This window comes from Maylandia zebra, linkage group LG8 (genome assembly GCF_041146795.1).
Source record: "Maylandia zebra isolate NMK-2024a linkage group LG8, Mzebra_GT3a, whole genome shotgun sequence".
Lineage (NCBI taxonomy): Eukaryota > Metazoa > Chordata > Actinopteri > Cichliformes > Cichlidae > Maylandia > Maylandia zebra.
The window spans coordinates 26769062-26787687 of record NC_135174.1 but is presented as its reverse complement, the minus strand read 5'-3'; the positions used below and the strand labels follow the sequence as shown (position 1 = coordinate 26787687).

Genomic DNA, 18626 nt, shown 5'->3' with positions numbered 1-18626 from the left:
AGGCCAGGAAAATCTCCTTCATGTTTTTCTGTGTTTTATGCTCTGTTACTTTGACTCTTTAGCACTTAGCAATTTTCTATCCTACCTGAGCACTCCAAGCGTTGTCCAGGAGGAGTTTTGAGGCTACAGTTTAGAAAAGATCACTAACTGTCATGAGTGTTAATATTATTTTATGACTTAGTCTGTTAAAGGAAACCCTGAAACATTAAAATAGTTGAGAACCTTTCCAGTGGTGTCCAGTCTGACTAACATCTCTAAGAAGGAAAACGCAATGCCTCCCCTTCATTCAGATGTCTTATTTTTGTGTTCCCTTTATTTTTTGAGCAGTGTATATGGGACTTTCTCATCATGTGCAGTCTAACTTTTAACATTTCCAAGAACGAAAATGTAATGCCTCCCCGTCGGGGAATCGAACCCCGGTCTCCCGCGTGACAGGCGGGGATACTCACCACTATACTAACGAGGAAGGTGCACAATATTCTTCATGTTGCAGTATCGATCCTGGCCACAATAATATCCACTATGGGATAGTGTCGCTATTTCCCCGTTTTGATACGTTAAGTTGTGCACGGCTGTTTATGTGTATCAAACGTGTAAACAGCGGGCAGAGAGACTAGAATGACTAGATACCTCAACGTAGAGTTCTCTACCATCAACGAAAAAAGCAAAAAGAACAAACAAAAAACCCCAAAATCAGAAATCGTCGGATTGTAATGATATTGATATGATAGTGGTTAAAAGAGTCATTGAGGGCATTATAAAACCGTTTACACACATCTGTAATTTATCATTTCAAACTGGTCTATTTCCAGACAGAAATTATAATGGTAATAATAATAATAAAATAGTGGCCACAATAATGTCCACTATACGTTTTAAGTTGTGCACGCGTGTTTCTGTGTATCGAATTTAACGTGTAAATAACAGCGGGCAAAGAGACTACAATGAGTAGACGCCTCAACGTAAAAACAAACCCTCCAAAACAAACATAATTGACGTATAATAGATAAACTCTCAACAGCGCCAGAATATTAAAGTTTAGAGTTTAGAAAAGATCAGTAACTGTCATGAGTGTTAATATTGTTTTACTCCTTAGCGTCTTAAAGGAACCCCTGAAACATCAAAATAGTTGACGACCTATGGTGTGCAGTGTAATTTTTACCATTTCCAAGAGTGAAAAGGAAATGTCTCCCCGTCGGGGAATCGAACCCCGGTCTCCCGCGTGACAGGCGGGGATACTCACCACTACACTAACGAGGAAGGTGCTCAGCGAATTTCATGTTGCAGTACCGATCCTGGCCACAATGATGTCCACTATGGGATAGTGTCGCTGTTTCCCCGTTTCGATACCTTAAGTTGTGCACGGCTGTTTATGTGTATCAAACGTGTAAACAGCGGGCAAAGAGACTAGAATGACTAGATACCTCAACGTAGAGTTCTCTACCATCAACGAAAAAGCAAATAAAACAAACAAAAAACCTCAAAATCAGAAATCGTTGGATTGTAATGATATTGATATGATAAGTGGTTAAAAGAGTCATTGAGGGCATTATAAAACCGTTTACACTCATCTGTAATTCATCATTTCAAACTGGTCCATTTCCAGACAGAAATAATAATGGTAATAGTAATAATAAAATAGTGGCCACAATAATGTCCACTATACGTTTCAAGTTGTGCACGTGTGTTTCTGTGTATCGAATTTTAACGTGTAAATAACAGCGGGCAAAGAGACTACAATGAGTAGACGCCTCAACGTAAAAACAAACCCTCCAAAACAAACATAATTGACGTATAATAGATAAACTCTCAACAGCGCCAGAATATTAAAGTTTAGAGTTTAGAAAAGATCAGTAACTGTCATGAGTGTTAATATTGTTTTACTCCTTAGCGTCTTAAAGGAACCCCTGAAACATCAAAATAGTTGACGACCTATGGTGTGCAGTGTAATTTTTACCATTTCCAAGAGTGAAAAGGAAATGTGATTTGTGTGATTTTGTTGTCAGTACATTCAACTGTATAACGAACATAGTATTTAATAAGAATATTTCATTCATTCAGATCTAGGATGTCTTATAATAATAATAATACATTTTATTTGATGGTGCCTTTCTGTATATGGGGCGTTCCCATCATGTGCAGTCTAACTTTTAACATTTCCAAGAACGAAAATGCAATGCCTCCCCGTCGGGGAATCGAACCCCGGTCTCCCGCGTGACAGGCGGGGATACTCACCACTATACTAACGAGGACTGCTACTAATGGACGTGACGCTGTTCTTTTTCTTACTGCATCACGTACACTTTAGGACATATTCGCTTGAATTGTTTACTTAACACTAGATTTACTAAACGGCCCTCAACTGTTTCATATTCATTCTCTATGGGAGTCCTAAACCACTACGGATGCAATATATTTTTGTCCACTATGGTCTTGTGGCGCTGTTATATAAATGTATAGTGATGACTCTCCCCGTTTGTCACGCGGGACATCGGGGTTCGAATCCCCGACGAGGACGCATCACTCCTTGACCTTCAGGAAATGCCTTTAGCTACATGTGAAAGGAGTTTTTGTGATATGTGCCTTGCTGGTAGTAACAGTGTGTTGAGGAGTCATTTCACCCCTTGTCCCATACCATTCAAGATTAGCCGAAGTTAATACCATCATCAACACTATGAGAACCTCTTTCTCCCTCACTCCCATGGACTTCATCCATATCTCATAATCTCAATTCCTTTTTTTCCCATGAAAGCTAGTTTGCTGAGTGAGCAGTAAAAGCACTCCCAGCAGAAAAAAAAACAAGCCATGTCTTTGTTTTACTGTAAAAAAAAAAAGAAAGAAAAAAAAAGTCCTGAATGGTTGCTTAAAGGTCATTACAAATCCTGTGTGGTTCATGTGGTTTTTCCATTTCAGTTCCTTTTCTCTCATTTGTTTGACAGACTTGGACTCTAGTTGCGCTCCAAGTTTAATTTGACATCGTGTTTACACAAAGAAACCTTGGTCTTCTATGAATCAGAAATACTCCACTTATCATTACAGAAAAAACGTTCATAAAATGAAAATAGTACATATAACACGTATGTGTATATAGTCATGTCATGTTAAGATTTGTATTTGTTTCCAGTTTCCCACATTGTTTTTGTCCACCCCACCCTAATTATTTCCACCTTACCAAGTACACCTTTAGTGCTTCCATAGCAATTAAGAGAGTAAATGAGAGGTTCAAGTTAAAAAATTTAACTCTTTAGGGCTTTCATTTGTACTTTGTGATTGTTTCATAACTATTTAAATATAGTTTCCGAGTTTAACCTTAGATTTCGTATTTCATATTGCTCCTTTTTAAAGCAGCAAAAAATGTTCATAAAAGCCCCATTCTTGCACATAAGTATGATTGGTTTGTATATAATTACGGCTAAGGTCTCCTTCCTTTACATAACAGAATTTAAAGCGATATTCTGTTGTTTATGCCCGTTCAAGGAAAATAAATAATTTGCCTAATAATTCTATAATAATAAATAATTTGCGGACGACACTACAGTGGTGGGTCTTATCACCAACGGTGATGAGACGGCTTACAGGGAGGAGGTCAGCGCCCTGACCCACTGGTGTCAAGACAACCATCTCACCCTCAACGTCGCAAAGACAAAGGAGTTGATAGTGGACTTCCGGAGGTGCAGAGAAGTACACACCCCCATCACCATCAACGGCGCTGCTGTGGAGAGAGTGAGCAGCTTCCGGTTCCTTGGAGTACATCTGGCTGAGGATCTTACGTGGTCAGTACACACAAACAAAACAGTGAAAAAGGCGCAGCAGCGCCTCTTCTTTCTCAGGAGACTGAAAAGATTCGGCATGAGCCCCCGCATCCTCAGGACCTTCTATCACTGTGCCATTGAGAGCATCCTCACTGGATGCATCACCACCTGGTATGGCAACAGCACCGCCTACAACTGCAAAGCTCTCCAGAGAGTAGTGCGGTGCTCTGAACGGATAATTGGAGGTGAGCTTCCCTCCCTCCAAGACATCTACAGGAAGCGCTGCCTGAGGAAAGCGGGGAGGATCATCAAGGACTCCAGTCACCCCAGCCATAAACTGTTCAGACTGCTTCCATCAGGAAGGAGGTTCTGCAGCATCCGGTCCCGTACCAGCAGACTGAGAGACAGCTTCTTCCACCAGGCCATCAGACTGCTGAACACGTCATAGACACCTCAGCTTCACTACTGGAACTTTAACATTATGCACTCCATACTGTATATAAATGCCACTTGTTTTGCACATATTCAACTCTGTATATTTTATATATTTTATTATTATTATTATTATTATTATTATTATTTTATTTTTTTTACTATTTAATTTGTAAAAATGTGTATACACACACACACACACACACACACACACACACACACACACACACGTAGGAAAATATTTAGTATACACATCCAGAAATGCATACACTATTATATATTGTACATATATTTATTAGTTTCAGGTTGGCCATTCTTGTGTTTTGCTCGTTTGTGTTGTTGTGTTTGCACATCTCTGTTGCTTGTGGGGCTCGCACACAAGAATTTCACTCGCATGTGCTGTGCCAGTGTGCCTGCACATGTGATGTGACAATAAAAGTGATTTGATTTGATTTTTGATTTGATAATTCTGCATGCTGAATTCGCTTTTATTTTGAAAAGCCGTGACACGGCGGAAGTAAACAGTAATCACGTTACAACCCGGAAGAAATGCCTTTTCTCTGGTTAACATTTGAATAGATGAGAATGACCAATTTAGCTTTTGGAGAAACGGTTAAACGCGATGCTGCTCCTGTTGTGCAGCCTCTCATAGTCGTTTTTGTGTCCTAATCTCTTGGCCTGGAGGTGGAGGCGGTCGACTACGAGCAGCAACGCCCCGATGAGAGCAGGCAGCCCGTCAGAAGGAGAAAAATATCCTCGGTGTGTTTACCAGGCGGTTCAGGGAGGCTGTTTCCCCGCAGTGTGTCGTTAGCTCACCGTGCGGCTGTGCGACTGGTTCTTCAGACGGAGAGGAAACATGGCTGAGCTGCATGTTGTGGAACCTACCGGTGCTGGCACCATAGAGCAGCCCGAGCACCGCGACATCCGGGGCTCGGTGCGCCTGGCGTCGCCCACCCTCATTGTTCCGCCGCGGAGCAGCCAGCTCAGCCCGGGTGGGGTGTCAGGCTGTAGCGGCGGCGGCGGAAGGTCGGTGTTTGGGTTCCCGGTGAAGAGCAATCCCAGCTCCCCGTCCGAGCCAGTGGACAAGCCGGGCTCCCGCTGGGTCCGGCTTAACGTCGGTGGTACCTACTTCATTACCACCAAACAGACGCTGTGCAGGGACCCCAAATCTTTCCTGTTCCGCCTGTGTCAGGAAGACCCGGACCTGGACTCTGACAAGGTGAGTGGGACGCCAGAAAAACACAAATACATACAACACAGGTTCACACAGCAAAGGGACGCAAAGAACACAAAAACCGTGAACACTAAACTGTAAAAGCACAAATTAAAAAGTGAAAAATCAATTTCCACAGTAGTACCCATCTGCCCTGTACAAAATGTTTATAGACTACTGCAGGTAAAAGCACAAGGACGATACGCTTCAGTTTTAAAAATTTAAATTTTCTAAATTAGTCCCACATTTGCGAGAAAAAATTACACGAAAAATGGCAAATTTTACATTAACGAACTTCAACGTTAAAGAAAAAAAATATGGAAATTTAATAGAAATAAACAAAACAAAACATGGAACTTGCTCCTCTGTTAACATGGAACTTGCTCCTTGGAACCTGTTAATTCTTGCAGGACGAGACAGGAGCATATCTAATCGACAGAGACCCCACGTACTTTGGCCCTATCCTGAATTACCTTCGGCATGGAAAACTGATTATGGATAAGAATCTGGCAGAAGAAGGTAAAAAGCAAAAGCATAATGCAGAGCTGTCAGTGAGCAGCATCTCAGACACCAAATAACACATTCATTCGATTTGTGTTTCAGGCGTTCTGGAGGAAGCCGAGTTCTACAACATTGCTTCCCTGGTGAGGCTGGTGAAAGAGAGGATACGGGACAACGAGAACCGGACATCTCAGGTAAACAAAACGAAACCAAAATAAGTCTTAGTGGCTGACTTTCTTCCAGTGCAAATATAACCCAGGTAACTTGTAAAGTGTTCAAACAAAATGTGTGCCTGCCTGCAGATTGTTGATGCTTTTTCAGTAATGCTCTGCGTGCCTTTGCTGTGTCCCTCAGGGCCCTGTGAAGCATGTGTATCGAGTACTACAGTGCCAAGAGGAGGAACTCACGCAGATGGTCTCAACTATGTCGGACGGTTGGAAGTTTGAGCAGGTGCAGAAAATGCAGCTTTTAAAATATATGTCATCTTTTAGTTCACGCTTTAGTTGATTCGACGCTGCAGTTTTAAGCTCCGCTTGCCCTGAGATGTATGCCAGCACATTGTCAGGTATTTATTTCCACACAGGAAAGACTGGGGCACAAAATGTTTTAATCATGAGCAGGAATGGATACTAAAAGTACTTCATTTGGTCTTGACCTGAATCTGTATGCATTCAGACTCTGTCACCTTGTAGTTTCCTCTATATTAGTAATCATGTATTATCAATATGAACCTGTATCAATTTTTTGATCTTCAAAAGACAAAAAAAAAAAAAAAAAGATCTTTGAGCCTTATAATGAAAGTAAGTATGAATTAAACCCCTGACATTAGTAATAGCTGTAAATAATTCTAGTCATTGCCACATGTGACTACTCCGCAAAGGTCTGATTATGACTATTTGGTACTTTTAACTTTAATAGAAAATACCACATTTGTTGCATTTATTAAATTTAAAGAGCTAAAATAACACAACTCATTTGCCTTTTTTAAATTACCAACAAACATGACAGAACTAGTAGCACTTTTAGGCCTACTGTGAAGCAGTTGCTATGAAGCTCTGCAGGAAACTTTGAGCTCTATCCATGTTTGTGAAAAATAACCTGAAGGCCTCAGTCACACTCGTCTAGAGACCGATTGGCAAACCCTTGGCATCCTCCAGTTGCTAGGGGCAAATGTTTAATCTTCAACCACCCTCAAGCACCGGCATGTCACAGTTGGTGCTCAACAAAGCCAATGTGGTCACCATAAACAAAGCATAAGCCAGCGGCTTTGGCTGTAAAGGCACACCTGCTTGTCCACAGACTGCTGATTTATTTTGTTTTTGAGTTTCCCCAGTGATTTTAACATCTTTGGAAACCGTAGCCAGGGTAAGTTAAATAAATAAAAAGTTAAAATTCCAAAATGATATCCATCAAGTCTTTTGTCAAAGCGAGAGTGAGTCACAGGAGCTGAGTTGCAGGGTGGCCATCCTTGCTGTAGGGCAAAGAAAGAGGTCATGAACAGACTACAGAAATGCAGTGATATATGTGCTGAAATATCGCTGTAAGTCTATATTGGTAAATAAAATGTCATTTATTAATTGTATCTAATCCCTTTTTTCAGGCTGAGTATTCAAAATAGGAAAACTTAAAATCATTCAGTTGTTTTTTTGTTTTGTTTTTTTATATAATGAATATTTCTTTGTTTGATTAGGGGTTGTTTTTTTTTTATGTTGTTGTTGTTTTTCTGACATTTTCAACAGTTTCTCTAAAACGACAACAACCAAAAGTAAATAGCATGGTAGAACTAAATTAAATGGAAAAAACACAAGTTATTGACTGAAAAGGTGCAGAGTGTGAAACGTCTTGGAAAAGTAGGCTCTCTTTTAACTCCGGATCTTTTGTTTCTTTGCCCATCTCCGCCCTCAGCTTATAAGCATCGGCTCCTCATATAACTATGGCAATGAGGACCAGGCTGAATTTCTGTGTGTAGTTTCCCGGGAACTCAACAACTCCACTAATGGCATCGTCATTGAGCCCACCGAGAAGGCCAAGGTAAGTCGACATTTCATACCGTTGTTCAGGCTGTCTGAACATCTCCTGCAAACTGCAGCGAAGGACCGTGTTTGTGTATTAAAACCCAGTTTATAAGCCACAGAAGCTACAGGATCCATGTGTAGGAACCAAAGCTGCACTTGAATCGTCCAAAACACTAAATCCTACTTCCTTTTGCCCATAAGTTTCCCATGACTCGATAGAAAATGTCACAAGGTCACTAAAAGATCTGAAGAGGTTTTAATGAGCTCAGAGAGAAGCTAACTGCTCTGACGCTAGACTCCTTAATAATGTGGCCAGATGTTGTTGATGTGAGTCTGCTGTGTTAAAACCACAGTGCCCCAAAGATGGGCAAAAAATGAGCGCATCGTGGATACGTCACCCCATGAAATGTTTCATATAAAAGAGGATCACTGGTGGAAAATTATTACTTCATTATCTAGTTTGTAATCTTAAAGAACAGGGAGTGAAACAGCTTATTAAGTGGAATTAAATGCATCCCACAATACGTTTGTGTTTTTAAATGGATGTTAACGACCGGCAGTGCAGTAAAGCTGTATGCAAGACACTTATTGCGAGATACAGCCTACACAGGTGTCTGGATGTGCTGTTGATTCTTTTCTCTCCGGCATGCTGCCAGCATCCAGCATGCCAACAACCTGGGCTCGGTCAACATCAGTCAGTCTCAGCACGGTGACCTGATGGTTTAGGGTCCATACTTGAATTTCAAATTTAATTCCGATACCCTGGAAAATGATCCATAATCGATGCTATTTTCAATACCAGGGCAAGATTCTTAGCCCATCCTGTGGTAACAGAACTAAGAACTAACAGAAATTATTTTTTTAAAAGCTGGCTACAGCAAAATAATAAGAAACATATTTTTATAATTATTATCTTGTTTACATACAACGTCCACACTGCTCCACCTTGGTCTGTAGCGCTTTACATCCACAGTTTTCTCTTCAGGCCTGAAACCATCCTTGACTAAACCCAGAGACAAAAGCTACTCACAGTGTTGTCTAAGAGATTAAAGTTATGTGCTGGGAACTTAATTTAAAACATCCATTCTAGACATGTTTCATGACATAAAACTTGAATAGTTTATTTTCACTTCCTGCTGAAGAGATGCGCCAGTATAACTTCTGCCTTTATTTTAGGTTCAGTGTGTAAAATCTCATATTTTTCGGTTTGGTCAACTGAATTGTGTAATCCTCCCCCTCTCAATTCAAGTGCTTAACCCGAACTACAGTAGATACAACATGGGTAATAAAGGTAGCACTGAAGCACCTTCCTTAGTGTTTGTAGAATTTAATTATACTTCCATTTTACTTGACTCAGTGAGGAACCTTCCTAATGAAAATATTTGACTGTTGGACCATAAACCAGTCCATGCTGGATAAGACTGGGTAGAGTGGACCTTACCATCTCATGTGGCTTCTGCTCATTTGGGTGTTTTTCACAAGCAGCCTCTCTGAAAGTCAAAATGCATCTGTATGAAAAATGCATTTTCTGAAGTTTGAGACCTTCACTTGGTGGAAAGTTCATGTTATACTTTTACCGTAGCTCAGTTTATTGTGCTGTATTAAATACTTAATGTGGAAGCTTACGCTACAACAAATACAGGAGCTAAATATAACCGTATGGATGAGCTCAGCTAGAAATAGTCTGTGTGCTGGCAGCCAGGATGCCACAAAAGTCAAGAACCTTCTGAACTTTACTGACCCGCTGCTGTTGTGTTCAAATCATTTGGTATCGCTTATCTTCGTAGTTCTTACCTGCTTAACAGTGAGTTAACAAGATCTGCAAGATTATTTTCATGTATGCGATCATATCCATGAAATCAGTGCAAAGACTCGGATTTCATTCATTCCTCTTGTGTCTTTTTTATGGAACTGAGTTGGTTTACCAGATGTTATTTATCAATGAAAGCATGTTTTCTCAACTATAAAGCATTATCGACCAAGTATTCATTATAAACTTTTTTTTTATAACATGCACTCTTGCAAATGACCAGCAGGGGGCCACTCCTGTAGTCTACGTTGTATACAAGTCTTTCGGGAAACGATTTCTACTTCTCACTTGATCCACTAACTTTCCAAGTAATCTAATGCTGTTAATCATTAGTTTCATATTTTATTAAATCCAACATGCTGCTTTTTTTTGAAAATTAGTTCCTGTTTTAGACAAAAATAGGTGATAAAGCAGGGTATGATTCAGATTTACAAATCTGTATCAGGATACTGGCGTGCTGCATCCTCAGTTTCACATCCATAATTATGGTGTCCAGGCTTTTCCCTCAGCGAATAACAATTTAAATAATTTCCTATGCTCTGGCTGAAAAAGGGAAGCTGATGCTAAAAGGAAACTCAGATTGCTTTGACTAATTGTTTGTTTTGGACAGATTTTAGCTGGACGAAAACCCCAAGCAGTGATTCTGCATCTGCATTCATTATGAAAAAGTATGCAAGGAATGAAATTTTGTTACAACTGGCTCAACAGAGGATTAAATTATTTTAAAAATATGTTAAATATATCAGTAAAAATACTATAGTGTACTGGATAAAGCGATGGCATAGAGAGTGGAAAGTTGTAAAAAGTGGAGTACAGCACACTGACTGCTGAAATATTTACTGGATTACAACATTTCAGTCTGTCTGACCTTCTCTTTGTTCTCCTAAATGTCTCAGCAAATGTGACACATAGTTTCTGAAGGGAAAAAGCAAAGATTTGAGAATGCTGTCTGTGCAGGAACCTGAACACCACTGCTTTTTATATCAGTTTAATTAGTGTACTAAATTACTTTTATCCTGTGACTTCATCTGGAAAAAGGGTTTGCTAACACTGCCTTTTTATTGCAAAAAACCCTCAAAATTCAAAGTGTTGTTTTTTTTTCTTGCTTTTTCTTAAACGTCTTGTTTAAATGTTTGAAAGTGGTCTTTTTCCTGTCTGCCTTTCGCAGATCCTTCAGGAGCGAGGCTCGCGGATGTGAAGAGATCCTGAGCTTAACAACAGTTTATCAGCAACAACCACGTTGTTGTCGAACATTTTCTTCACTTTTCATAAACCCCCTTCCACCTTTTACTGTCATCATCATGATCATCCGCCCCTTCCCTTCTCCTCTGGTGTGCCTTTCCACAGCGGGTGCTGTTGGCATCCCCCACAATCCTTCAGTGCTGCAACGTGACCCTGGCTTGTCGTCTCGTCTCTCCTTCTTCACTTTGGAAGAGAGACGACAGGTTCAGGGCTTTTCCTCGTTGCAGCTTTTTGTTGGACAGTGTGACAGGAGCGCAGGCTACGACGCTGATATTAGCCTCTTGTTGTTCTCAGTTGGACGGACAGAGCTACCAGGAATCATCGTCTCCATCTCCACCTCGATTCTGGATCTCCATCATCGTTATCAGACGGGATATTTCCTCTTGTCTTACACATCTGGCTCTGTTGATTTAGCAAAAACCTCCTCAGGACTCTCAAAGGACATAAAGGAATGAAAACACTCCACTTACTGACCGAGAGAGCATCGACTCCTCTGCAGGTGGAGCCCGAGACGGAGCAGTCGCAGGCGGATGATGCACGGACCGGTCACTCATTATGAGCTAACCTGGAGCGGCATCTTTTCCGCGAACCAAGAAGTCTCCAGTGGCTCCTTTTGATCTGTAAGAAAAGAACATACATGACTAAAAAACGGACTTACCTACACTAGTGTACAATTTGTCAAGGCATGTGAGGAATCTATATAAATCTATATAGGCTACATGATGAAATTATATGAAAAATTGAATGCAAATGGTGTAATTATTGATTTCTGTATCATAGTTGTGATATATTTACATATTCTGGTGGTTGAGTCTATTTAAACAATGGAGAAAATATCAGTTTTCCCACCCGCTTACACGGGTGTGAATTTGTGTATGCAGTGCCTCTCTGCTTTCTGTTCATCCTGAAATATCACCAGTTTTTCAGCTGCACGTTTTCTGTAGTGTTCCTCAAAGAAAAAAGAAGATAACACCGGTAAGTTTTCTCTTAAATATCCAACTTTAAACTATTGCATATCTTAAAATTGTAATTAGGGATAAGGAAAACTACTGTCATTGTCATTTGTCCAAGTAAAGCGTGGCGGAGGTTGGACTGTGGCCAGACTGTATGCTGCCTCAAAACCCTGAAGCACCCCTCTCCTCTCGGGCCTCGTGCTATTCTCTTTGCCAATATTCACTCACTTTGCAGCTGCCTCTTGTTGCCACACCAAAATGACTGTGTTGTCTTACACTCTGCAGCACTTGTAGCAACCGTGGCGCAAGCTAAACTGTACCGCTCACCGCTTAAAGCCCTGAGATACCTGAGTTTTATACGCTGTGTAAACAACGCTGCCAGCCGGGAAGTGAGTTCAGTTTTCATGAGCTCGAGAGCGAAGCCTTAGTAGTTTGGCTAATGTGTGTTGTTCTTGTGCTTAACATTATGTTGATATGTTATTGTGCTGTTTTTGACACTTTCAAAAACACTGCAACAACATAGAAATCTTCTGTACACAGGCCAGGATGTGAGCTTGATTTATACTTCCACACTGTAACAGCTGCTTGGTGGTGAATAATAGAGTATATTACTTTTGCAAAGGTAATGCATATAATGGGGTTATGGGGGTTACAGGGCTAATCTAGGAGCAAGTAACCTGCCTGAATAATTCAGTGTCAGTTGCCTGCTTTTTTAAATTTTTTTAGTAAACTATTAGTGGCATAGAAAGAAACCACACTAGCTGTGAATGCTAACAACAGCTTAGCAAAATTGTAATGCAGAAGTATAAGTCAAGCCTTAATCTGTGCACATGTGCAAGTGAAGTGGCTCGTACTAAAGCGAAAACGGTGATTTGTCAGTTGACAGAAAATAAACGGGGATCTGTTTTGGCCATTTTAGCTCTAGAGTTTTATTCTTGAGCTCTGCATGAGTCACATTTCAGACTAATCCTTATTTGTCCTACATTTGGGCCTTGGTTCAGCCGCTTAGCTCATCATTGAACTGAAACAAGCTCCTTTAGCTCCCGGATCCTGGACTCTAGTCTGATTGGCTGCCTCTCGTAAAGACAAACTGAACTTTTGGCTCCCTGGGATTACTTGTACATAAGCTCACCTCATTTCATGAAACTTTAACTCAGCTTGATGATAGAACCCACCACTGTAGCACAGTAGGTCCCCTTTAATCTGACACAATTGGATATCAAGTCACTTATCAAGCAGAAAGGACAACTGATCTTTCAGTTTTCTGCTTTTTCTTTTTCATATTTATGTAAATTGAATATAGTTTGGTTTGGAACTGGATCGGTGCTTCCTTAATTTGTAGTTTATCACATAATGAAAATTTTAAAACATTTCTGGAGTCCAGATGGTTCAAAATGGGTTCATGGGCCTTATCAAAATTGGGTAATTAGTCACATTTATTTTAAAAAGAAAAATCCAATAAAATAGCAAAATACCTTTTTCTTCTTCTTGGTCACACATCTCACTTCTTACATTTTGGCTTCAGATGGCCCACCTCTCACCTTTGAGCCTATTTTCAATCCTTTTTACTCAAATAATCAGTAACTCTTCAGCCAGTATTCGTTCATTTGCTTATGAGCAAGAAAATCAATTTTACTAACAGGTGATGAAGAAATGCACCTAATTCTCACACTGAAAAGCGATATTCTATTTCTGCTCCATCAGTGACTCACATTTGTTAATTAATTATTATATTTATTTTATTCTGTCAGTGACTAATCATTTCACCATCTGGGGTAAATGCAGCTCGTTCATGTGAGCAACTTGATGCAAAGTTTGAGCCATATTTGCACATATCAGAAGGAAAACTGAGAATCATGTTGTTCACATTTTAATCAAAGCTGAGGAGCGCTCTGTCATTATCGCAGACACCTATTACTGGCATTGACCCCTTTGGTAATCCATCCTTTGTATAAAGAATTTATTTGATGCAATTATGTTGTACCAAGCATGGGGAAAAATAATTTATTGCATTGGGGAAAAATGGTACCTTAGACTTGCTAAAAATACTGCTAAAAATGCCCAAACATGTCATTCAGAAGCACTTTTGTTTCCTCCCTTGTGGTTTTCTTGGCCCATTCGAAACACCTTGGGTGTTGATTCCCTTCGTTTTTGTCCAGTGTTGTGCCTTTGACCTGTGTTGTGCACAGTTGTACTCCCCTCTTATCATAATGTGCCTCTCATACCTTAAAAAAGCCAGGAGGCACGTATCTGAGGTATCATGTATACTGTGGTCTTTTTATCCTGGTTTTTATTGTTGGTGTTTCCGTAAGAGGCGAACCAAACGGAAACACTACCCTTGGCGTTATTTTATTATATGTAAATTTTACAAATTGCTGCTTTCTTTGTGCCATTGCGTTCCAGCTCAATCCAACCACAATCTCTCACACTCCTGGAGGTTTTACATTTCTGTTGTGGTGGTGTGGACGACAGGAAGTCCAGTCCAAGCTGGTTTCCCTTTTTTTTTTTTTTTTTTGCTCGTATCTTAGTAAAACTCCAAAAATGCACTTGGCAATTAATTTGATGTCAAACTTATTGTATTGTGGCAGCTTCTTTTCTCCTTGACCTGCATGCTGACGCTACCTACAATGGCCCCACTTTTAAGTGTGTGTAACCAATATTTAAAGCACTTAACGTACCCTTGTGAACCCCGGTTTGGTCTCACCATGGTTGCAGTTTGGTGGTTCCCAACTTGATTTTTTTTTTTTAAACTTTCTTTCAATGTTGCTTTTAGCCCAAGAGCTTAGGAGTATCAGTCAGTTTATAGACTGGAAATGTTGGTATTTAAAATGACAAAAGAGGTGATTACTTGGCAAACGTTCAAGTACAGAAGCCTGGAAAAAAAAAAAGCATCATCGCAGATATTTTGCTAGTGTCGTTAGCTTCCCATTAATGCAACAAAATTTTATCTTTTAATTCATTAAATTTTTAATTCAGCTAAGTTAAAATATAAAAATATTGTAAATAGAACTAAATATATCACAGACTGGTAGGGTGGGAGTTTGGGCTAGCTACTGCTATAAAGGAAAAAGATACACGGGATTTATGAAACAAGAAGAAACATTTTTAATGATAAAACTGCCAATTGAAAGTTTGTTTAGTAGATATTAGCATTTTAAAGCCAAAGTTAGAATTCTAATTATTCAGTGTAATGGGTTTAACACATTTTTATTTAAAAAACACACAATCAGAAGATTCTTTTGGAAATATCTATTTTATTGTTAACTGCCACCTCTGTGTTAAGCTAATTAGCTTTTAAGTTCTTGTTAGCATCGAGCTAGCCACACTATCTTCATGTAGTAACTAGCAAAGCTTTAGATTAATTTTTTCCCCCTGAATTTAAATATAATTTAGTTGAAAATAAACAAAACCACCCGATCATCATGAAACAGAATGTTATACAATAATTTATTTTTTAAATTGTCCTGCTCTACAATAATAATGTCAGCATTTTGTTTAGCCACTGTGAGAGTGTTAGCGTGTTGATGTTAACTCTTTGTTTTATTTCTTGAGGAATTAAATAAACTGTTCAGACAAGCTAAAATGTTTTTAAAAAGTAGAAATATGCAACCAAAAAAGTTGGGAACCTCTGACCGAGCTAAACTTGGCAGTGTGTTTATCTCAATATTTTCTTCAAACCATATTTTCTTTATACAGAGAAACAACTTTTGACCTATTTTTGTTTTTTGTTGGGGTTTTTTTTTTTTTTTTTTTTGGGGGGGGTTGTTTGTTTGTTTGTTTGTTTTTACGTTCACCTGTGCTAGTTACTCAACAAATAACATGCAATGTTAACAAATCTGCAAAAAATTACTCGTGAAAACATGAGAGCATGCATTGTACTAGAGATGTCGTGTACTGGATTTTGTCTGACCTCTGTGTTAGTGCAAACTAAATGTGATGCATGGTGGTGGGAAGCAGAGGGACGGCATGGCTCTGTGGTTTGTAGGTGTAGATTTTTTTTAAGTGGAACAGTTGGTCTACAAGTCGACGTATTCGCCTACTCACAACTTCTGTTTCTTTGTCGTTTTTGTATCTTTGAAGAAGAAGAAGAAGAAGAAGGTGTACTTTATTGTCACGTCAGTTGATCTTAAAAGTAGAAACAAGAGTTAGCTTTAATCACATATTACCCTACTGATGATATTGCAGACGTTTCCACCCCCATAACCTTGGTTTATATAGCATTTATGTGACCTGCAGGTCAACACAAAACTAAAAAATAAGAGGTTTTTTTTAATTGATTGATCATTTTGCCAGTTAACCTGTAAACACCTGCATGCGTTTGTGGACATGCACACTTGTACACTCATTTAGACGTATTGATAATGTCACCTATTAACTTACTTTGTGTTCATTTATCAACAGTATTGATGTCAAATGTGAATATTGTTAACTGAGACTGTGGAGAAACGTCTGGAAGCCGACAAAACATTTTGTCTGATTGTTTGTTTCACTTTTATTTATTTCATATTTTCTGAATTTTGTCTACCATGTAACAATTTTAACAAAAACCCAGTCTGGTTTTTATTCATAAAATGTGTCTGTGTTTTAAATTGTGGCTCACTGACTATTTGTTGGTTCCTTTGAGTGTGGAATAAAAAAAATAAACAAAGTGAAGTTCATAACAAAATATACGTTTTGGAAATGTCTGTTTGCAGCCAAATTTGAATTCTAGAGACAAAGCTTTAAGACCTACCACAATATTAAAACCATCTGACTAGCATTATCTAGGTCTTTGTGCCTTTAGAAACACTTTAATCAGTCTGGGTATGGACGTGGAACCACGATCAGTGGTCCCGTGGTGGTGAGTTTCCATCACACTCTAACAACAGTCCTTTGATATGTGGAGTCTGCATGTTGAAGCCTCTGGCTTAGATTTTCACTCATCACTGCCATATATAGCACAAAAGATGGATGAAGCCAATACAGAAGTGCCTTAAACCTGCATTCTATTTAATGACCAGCAGGGACCCTTATAGTTGCAGGAAAACTGCCCTCAGCTCCCTCTCTGTTACCTCAGTAAATACCCTTGTAATGATTTCCATGTGTTAGTCTCCAGTTTCAGGTCATATTGAGCTTCTCATTAGCAAATTATGGTCATCACAGGTGTGAAAAAGTAGGATTGTCCAGTCTAACAACTAGCCAATCAAGTTGTTAGTCAATGAGCTTGTGGTTTCACAGCCTTCCAAAAGCTCAAGATGTCAGGATCAAAAACGTTACCTTAAGACTTCACAACAGGACTTCACTCACCTATGGGTGGTATCATTGTGGTGGCATCTGAGCCTAGGAGGTTTGGTTATCAAGCTCCATCCATAAACTATAAGTGGATATGATAACTGCTAATTCGTGCTGTAATACTGGACGTACTTCTTAGATGCTATGTACCACACAGGAAGCCATTATATATTTATCAAAAGCAGCGCCAATACTGTGGTGAGATTCAATTCAGTGACTCCATTTAGCACTGCTTTATCCCTTGCAATGAAAGCAGGTATTCCCCCTAACATTAAACCTTAACAGCAAACAAACGGGTGTTCAAAGATCACCCACTTGAGAGCTGGTGTGAGTAGTTGTTTGGTGAGTGAAGCCACAACCTCAACTAGAAGTGTGAACACTTTGGTCTGCAACAATGTTTAGGTGGGTAGCAAAGTTGGAATGCCAGAACTCAAGGTTGTATCAGCTCATTGCTACATTGTATAGCAAACCAGGGGCAGATCTAGATACATTTTCTAGGGTGGCATTGAAATCAGATGGGGTTGATTTTATGTACTGTATAGCCTATACGATGAAGATTCCTTCACAACCACCAAAAAAGCCCCAGCTCAAGCTGCAGCTCTTGCCTCTCCTGAATATGCTGAATTATTTTAGTGGTGTTATGAAGTCTGTCCTTTTTCAGAAAAAAGGAGGGAGGACGACATGTACTGATGAAGTACATTTCAAGACGGGACAACATGGAAAAAAAATCAGCAACATTCCAGAAAAACCAAAGTCTCCAGCATTTTGACGCAGCTAAACATCATCTATGGAACAGAAGGGATCAACATGGCAGCTGGAATGACCTCCAAACATAGCTGGACTGGCCATCGGTATGGAAAGGGGAGGCAAGAGGAGGAGAGACCGAGGCGGCCGCCGGTCATAGTGGCAGAGGAACTGAACTTCAGGCAAGAAGTTATGACCTGCAGTCCATCTGTGTCAGATATAAACCAAGTTTAGTTGTAGTTTGTTTTCGTTGTGCTGACTTTTTACAGTCGCTTAGAATAACTGGTACTGCGTACTAGCTAGCATGACGGAGCTTATATACTGCTGGGCGGGTGCTATGAAGTTACTGATAGTAAATTTTATTTTATGCTAAGGTTAGTTTCTCAAAGTCCTCAAAATCTTAACAAATTGTGCCAATCCTTACATGTTGCACCAGGCTGATTTATCACCAAAAGTGGAGAAGTCCGTGACAGAGGAGACAGAAGAGCAGGAGAGAGAGATGACTTTATGTCATCCATGAGGGATGCATTTGACATATGTTTCACATATTATAGCCCAACAAGTTACTTATAGCAATTTAAATACGAGCAATAACTTTTTGGCACAACACCGGCTATTGCAGTTAATAATACAACAGCTTCTTGCCATTTTTTGTGTTTCTTTTTATCGCTGTGTAACTGAGTTCAATTGAAA

At 39.6% G+C, this 18626-nt stretch overlaps 1 protein-coding gene and 3 non-coding genes across 4 annotated transcripts; 1 reads left to right on the top strand and 3 right to left on the bottom strand.

Annotated features, from left to right (window-relative positions):
- Nucleotides 1-394: 394 nt before the first annotated feature.
- On the bottom strand, nucleotides 395-466 carry trnad-guc (transfer RNA aspartic acid (anticodon GUC)). Its single transcript has one exon. It is a non-coding gene; the product is annotated as a tRNA-Asp (tRNA).
- Nucleotides 467-1188: 722 nt separating this feature from the next.
- On the bottom strand, nucleotides 1189-1260 carry trnad-guc (transfer RNA aspartic acid (anticodon GUC)). Its single transcript has one exon. It is a non-coding gene; the product is annotated as a tRNA-Asp (tRNA).
- A 920-nt stretch (nucleotides 1261-2180) lies between these two features.
- On the bottom strand, nucleotides 2181-2252 carry trnad-guc (transfer RNA aspartic acid (anticodon GUC)). The gene has a single exon. It is a non-coding gene; the product is annotated as a tRNA-Asp (tRNA).
- A 2428-nt stretch (nucleotides 2253-4680) lies between these two features.
- Nucleotides 4681-16584, top strand: kctd2 (potassium channel tetramerization domain containing 2). The gene is made up of 6 exons (XM_004565883.3): nucleotides 4681-5403; nucleotides 5808-5916; nucleotides 6001-6092; nucleotides 6253-6348; nucleotides 7804-7929; nucleotides 10892-16584. Exons 1-6 carry the CDS (start codon nucleotides 5041-5043, stop codon nucleotides 10919-10921), a joined length of 816 nt encoding a protein of 271 aa, XP_004565940.1. The 5' UTR covers nucleotides 4681-5040; the 3' UTR covers nucleotides 10922-16584.
- Nucleotides 16585-18626: the final 2042 nt, after the last annotated feature.

Coding starts and splice junctions, on each gene's coding strand:
- kctd2 (XM_004565883.3), top strand. CDS start 5,041: ATGGCTGAGCTGCATGTTGTGGAACCTACCGGTGCTGGCACCATAGAG. Junction 5,917..6,000: donor TAAGAATCTGGCAGAAGAAG/GTAAAAAGCAAA, acceptor TTTGTGTTTCAG/GCGTTCTGGAGGAAGCCGAG. Junction 6,093..6,252: donor ACGAGAACCGGACATCTCAG/GTAAACAAAACG, acceptor TGTGTCCCTCAG/GGCCCTGTGAAGCATGTGTA.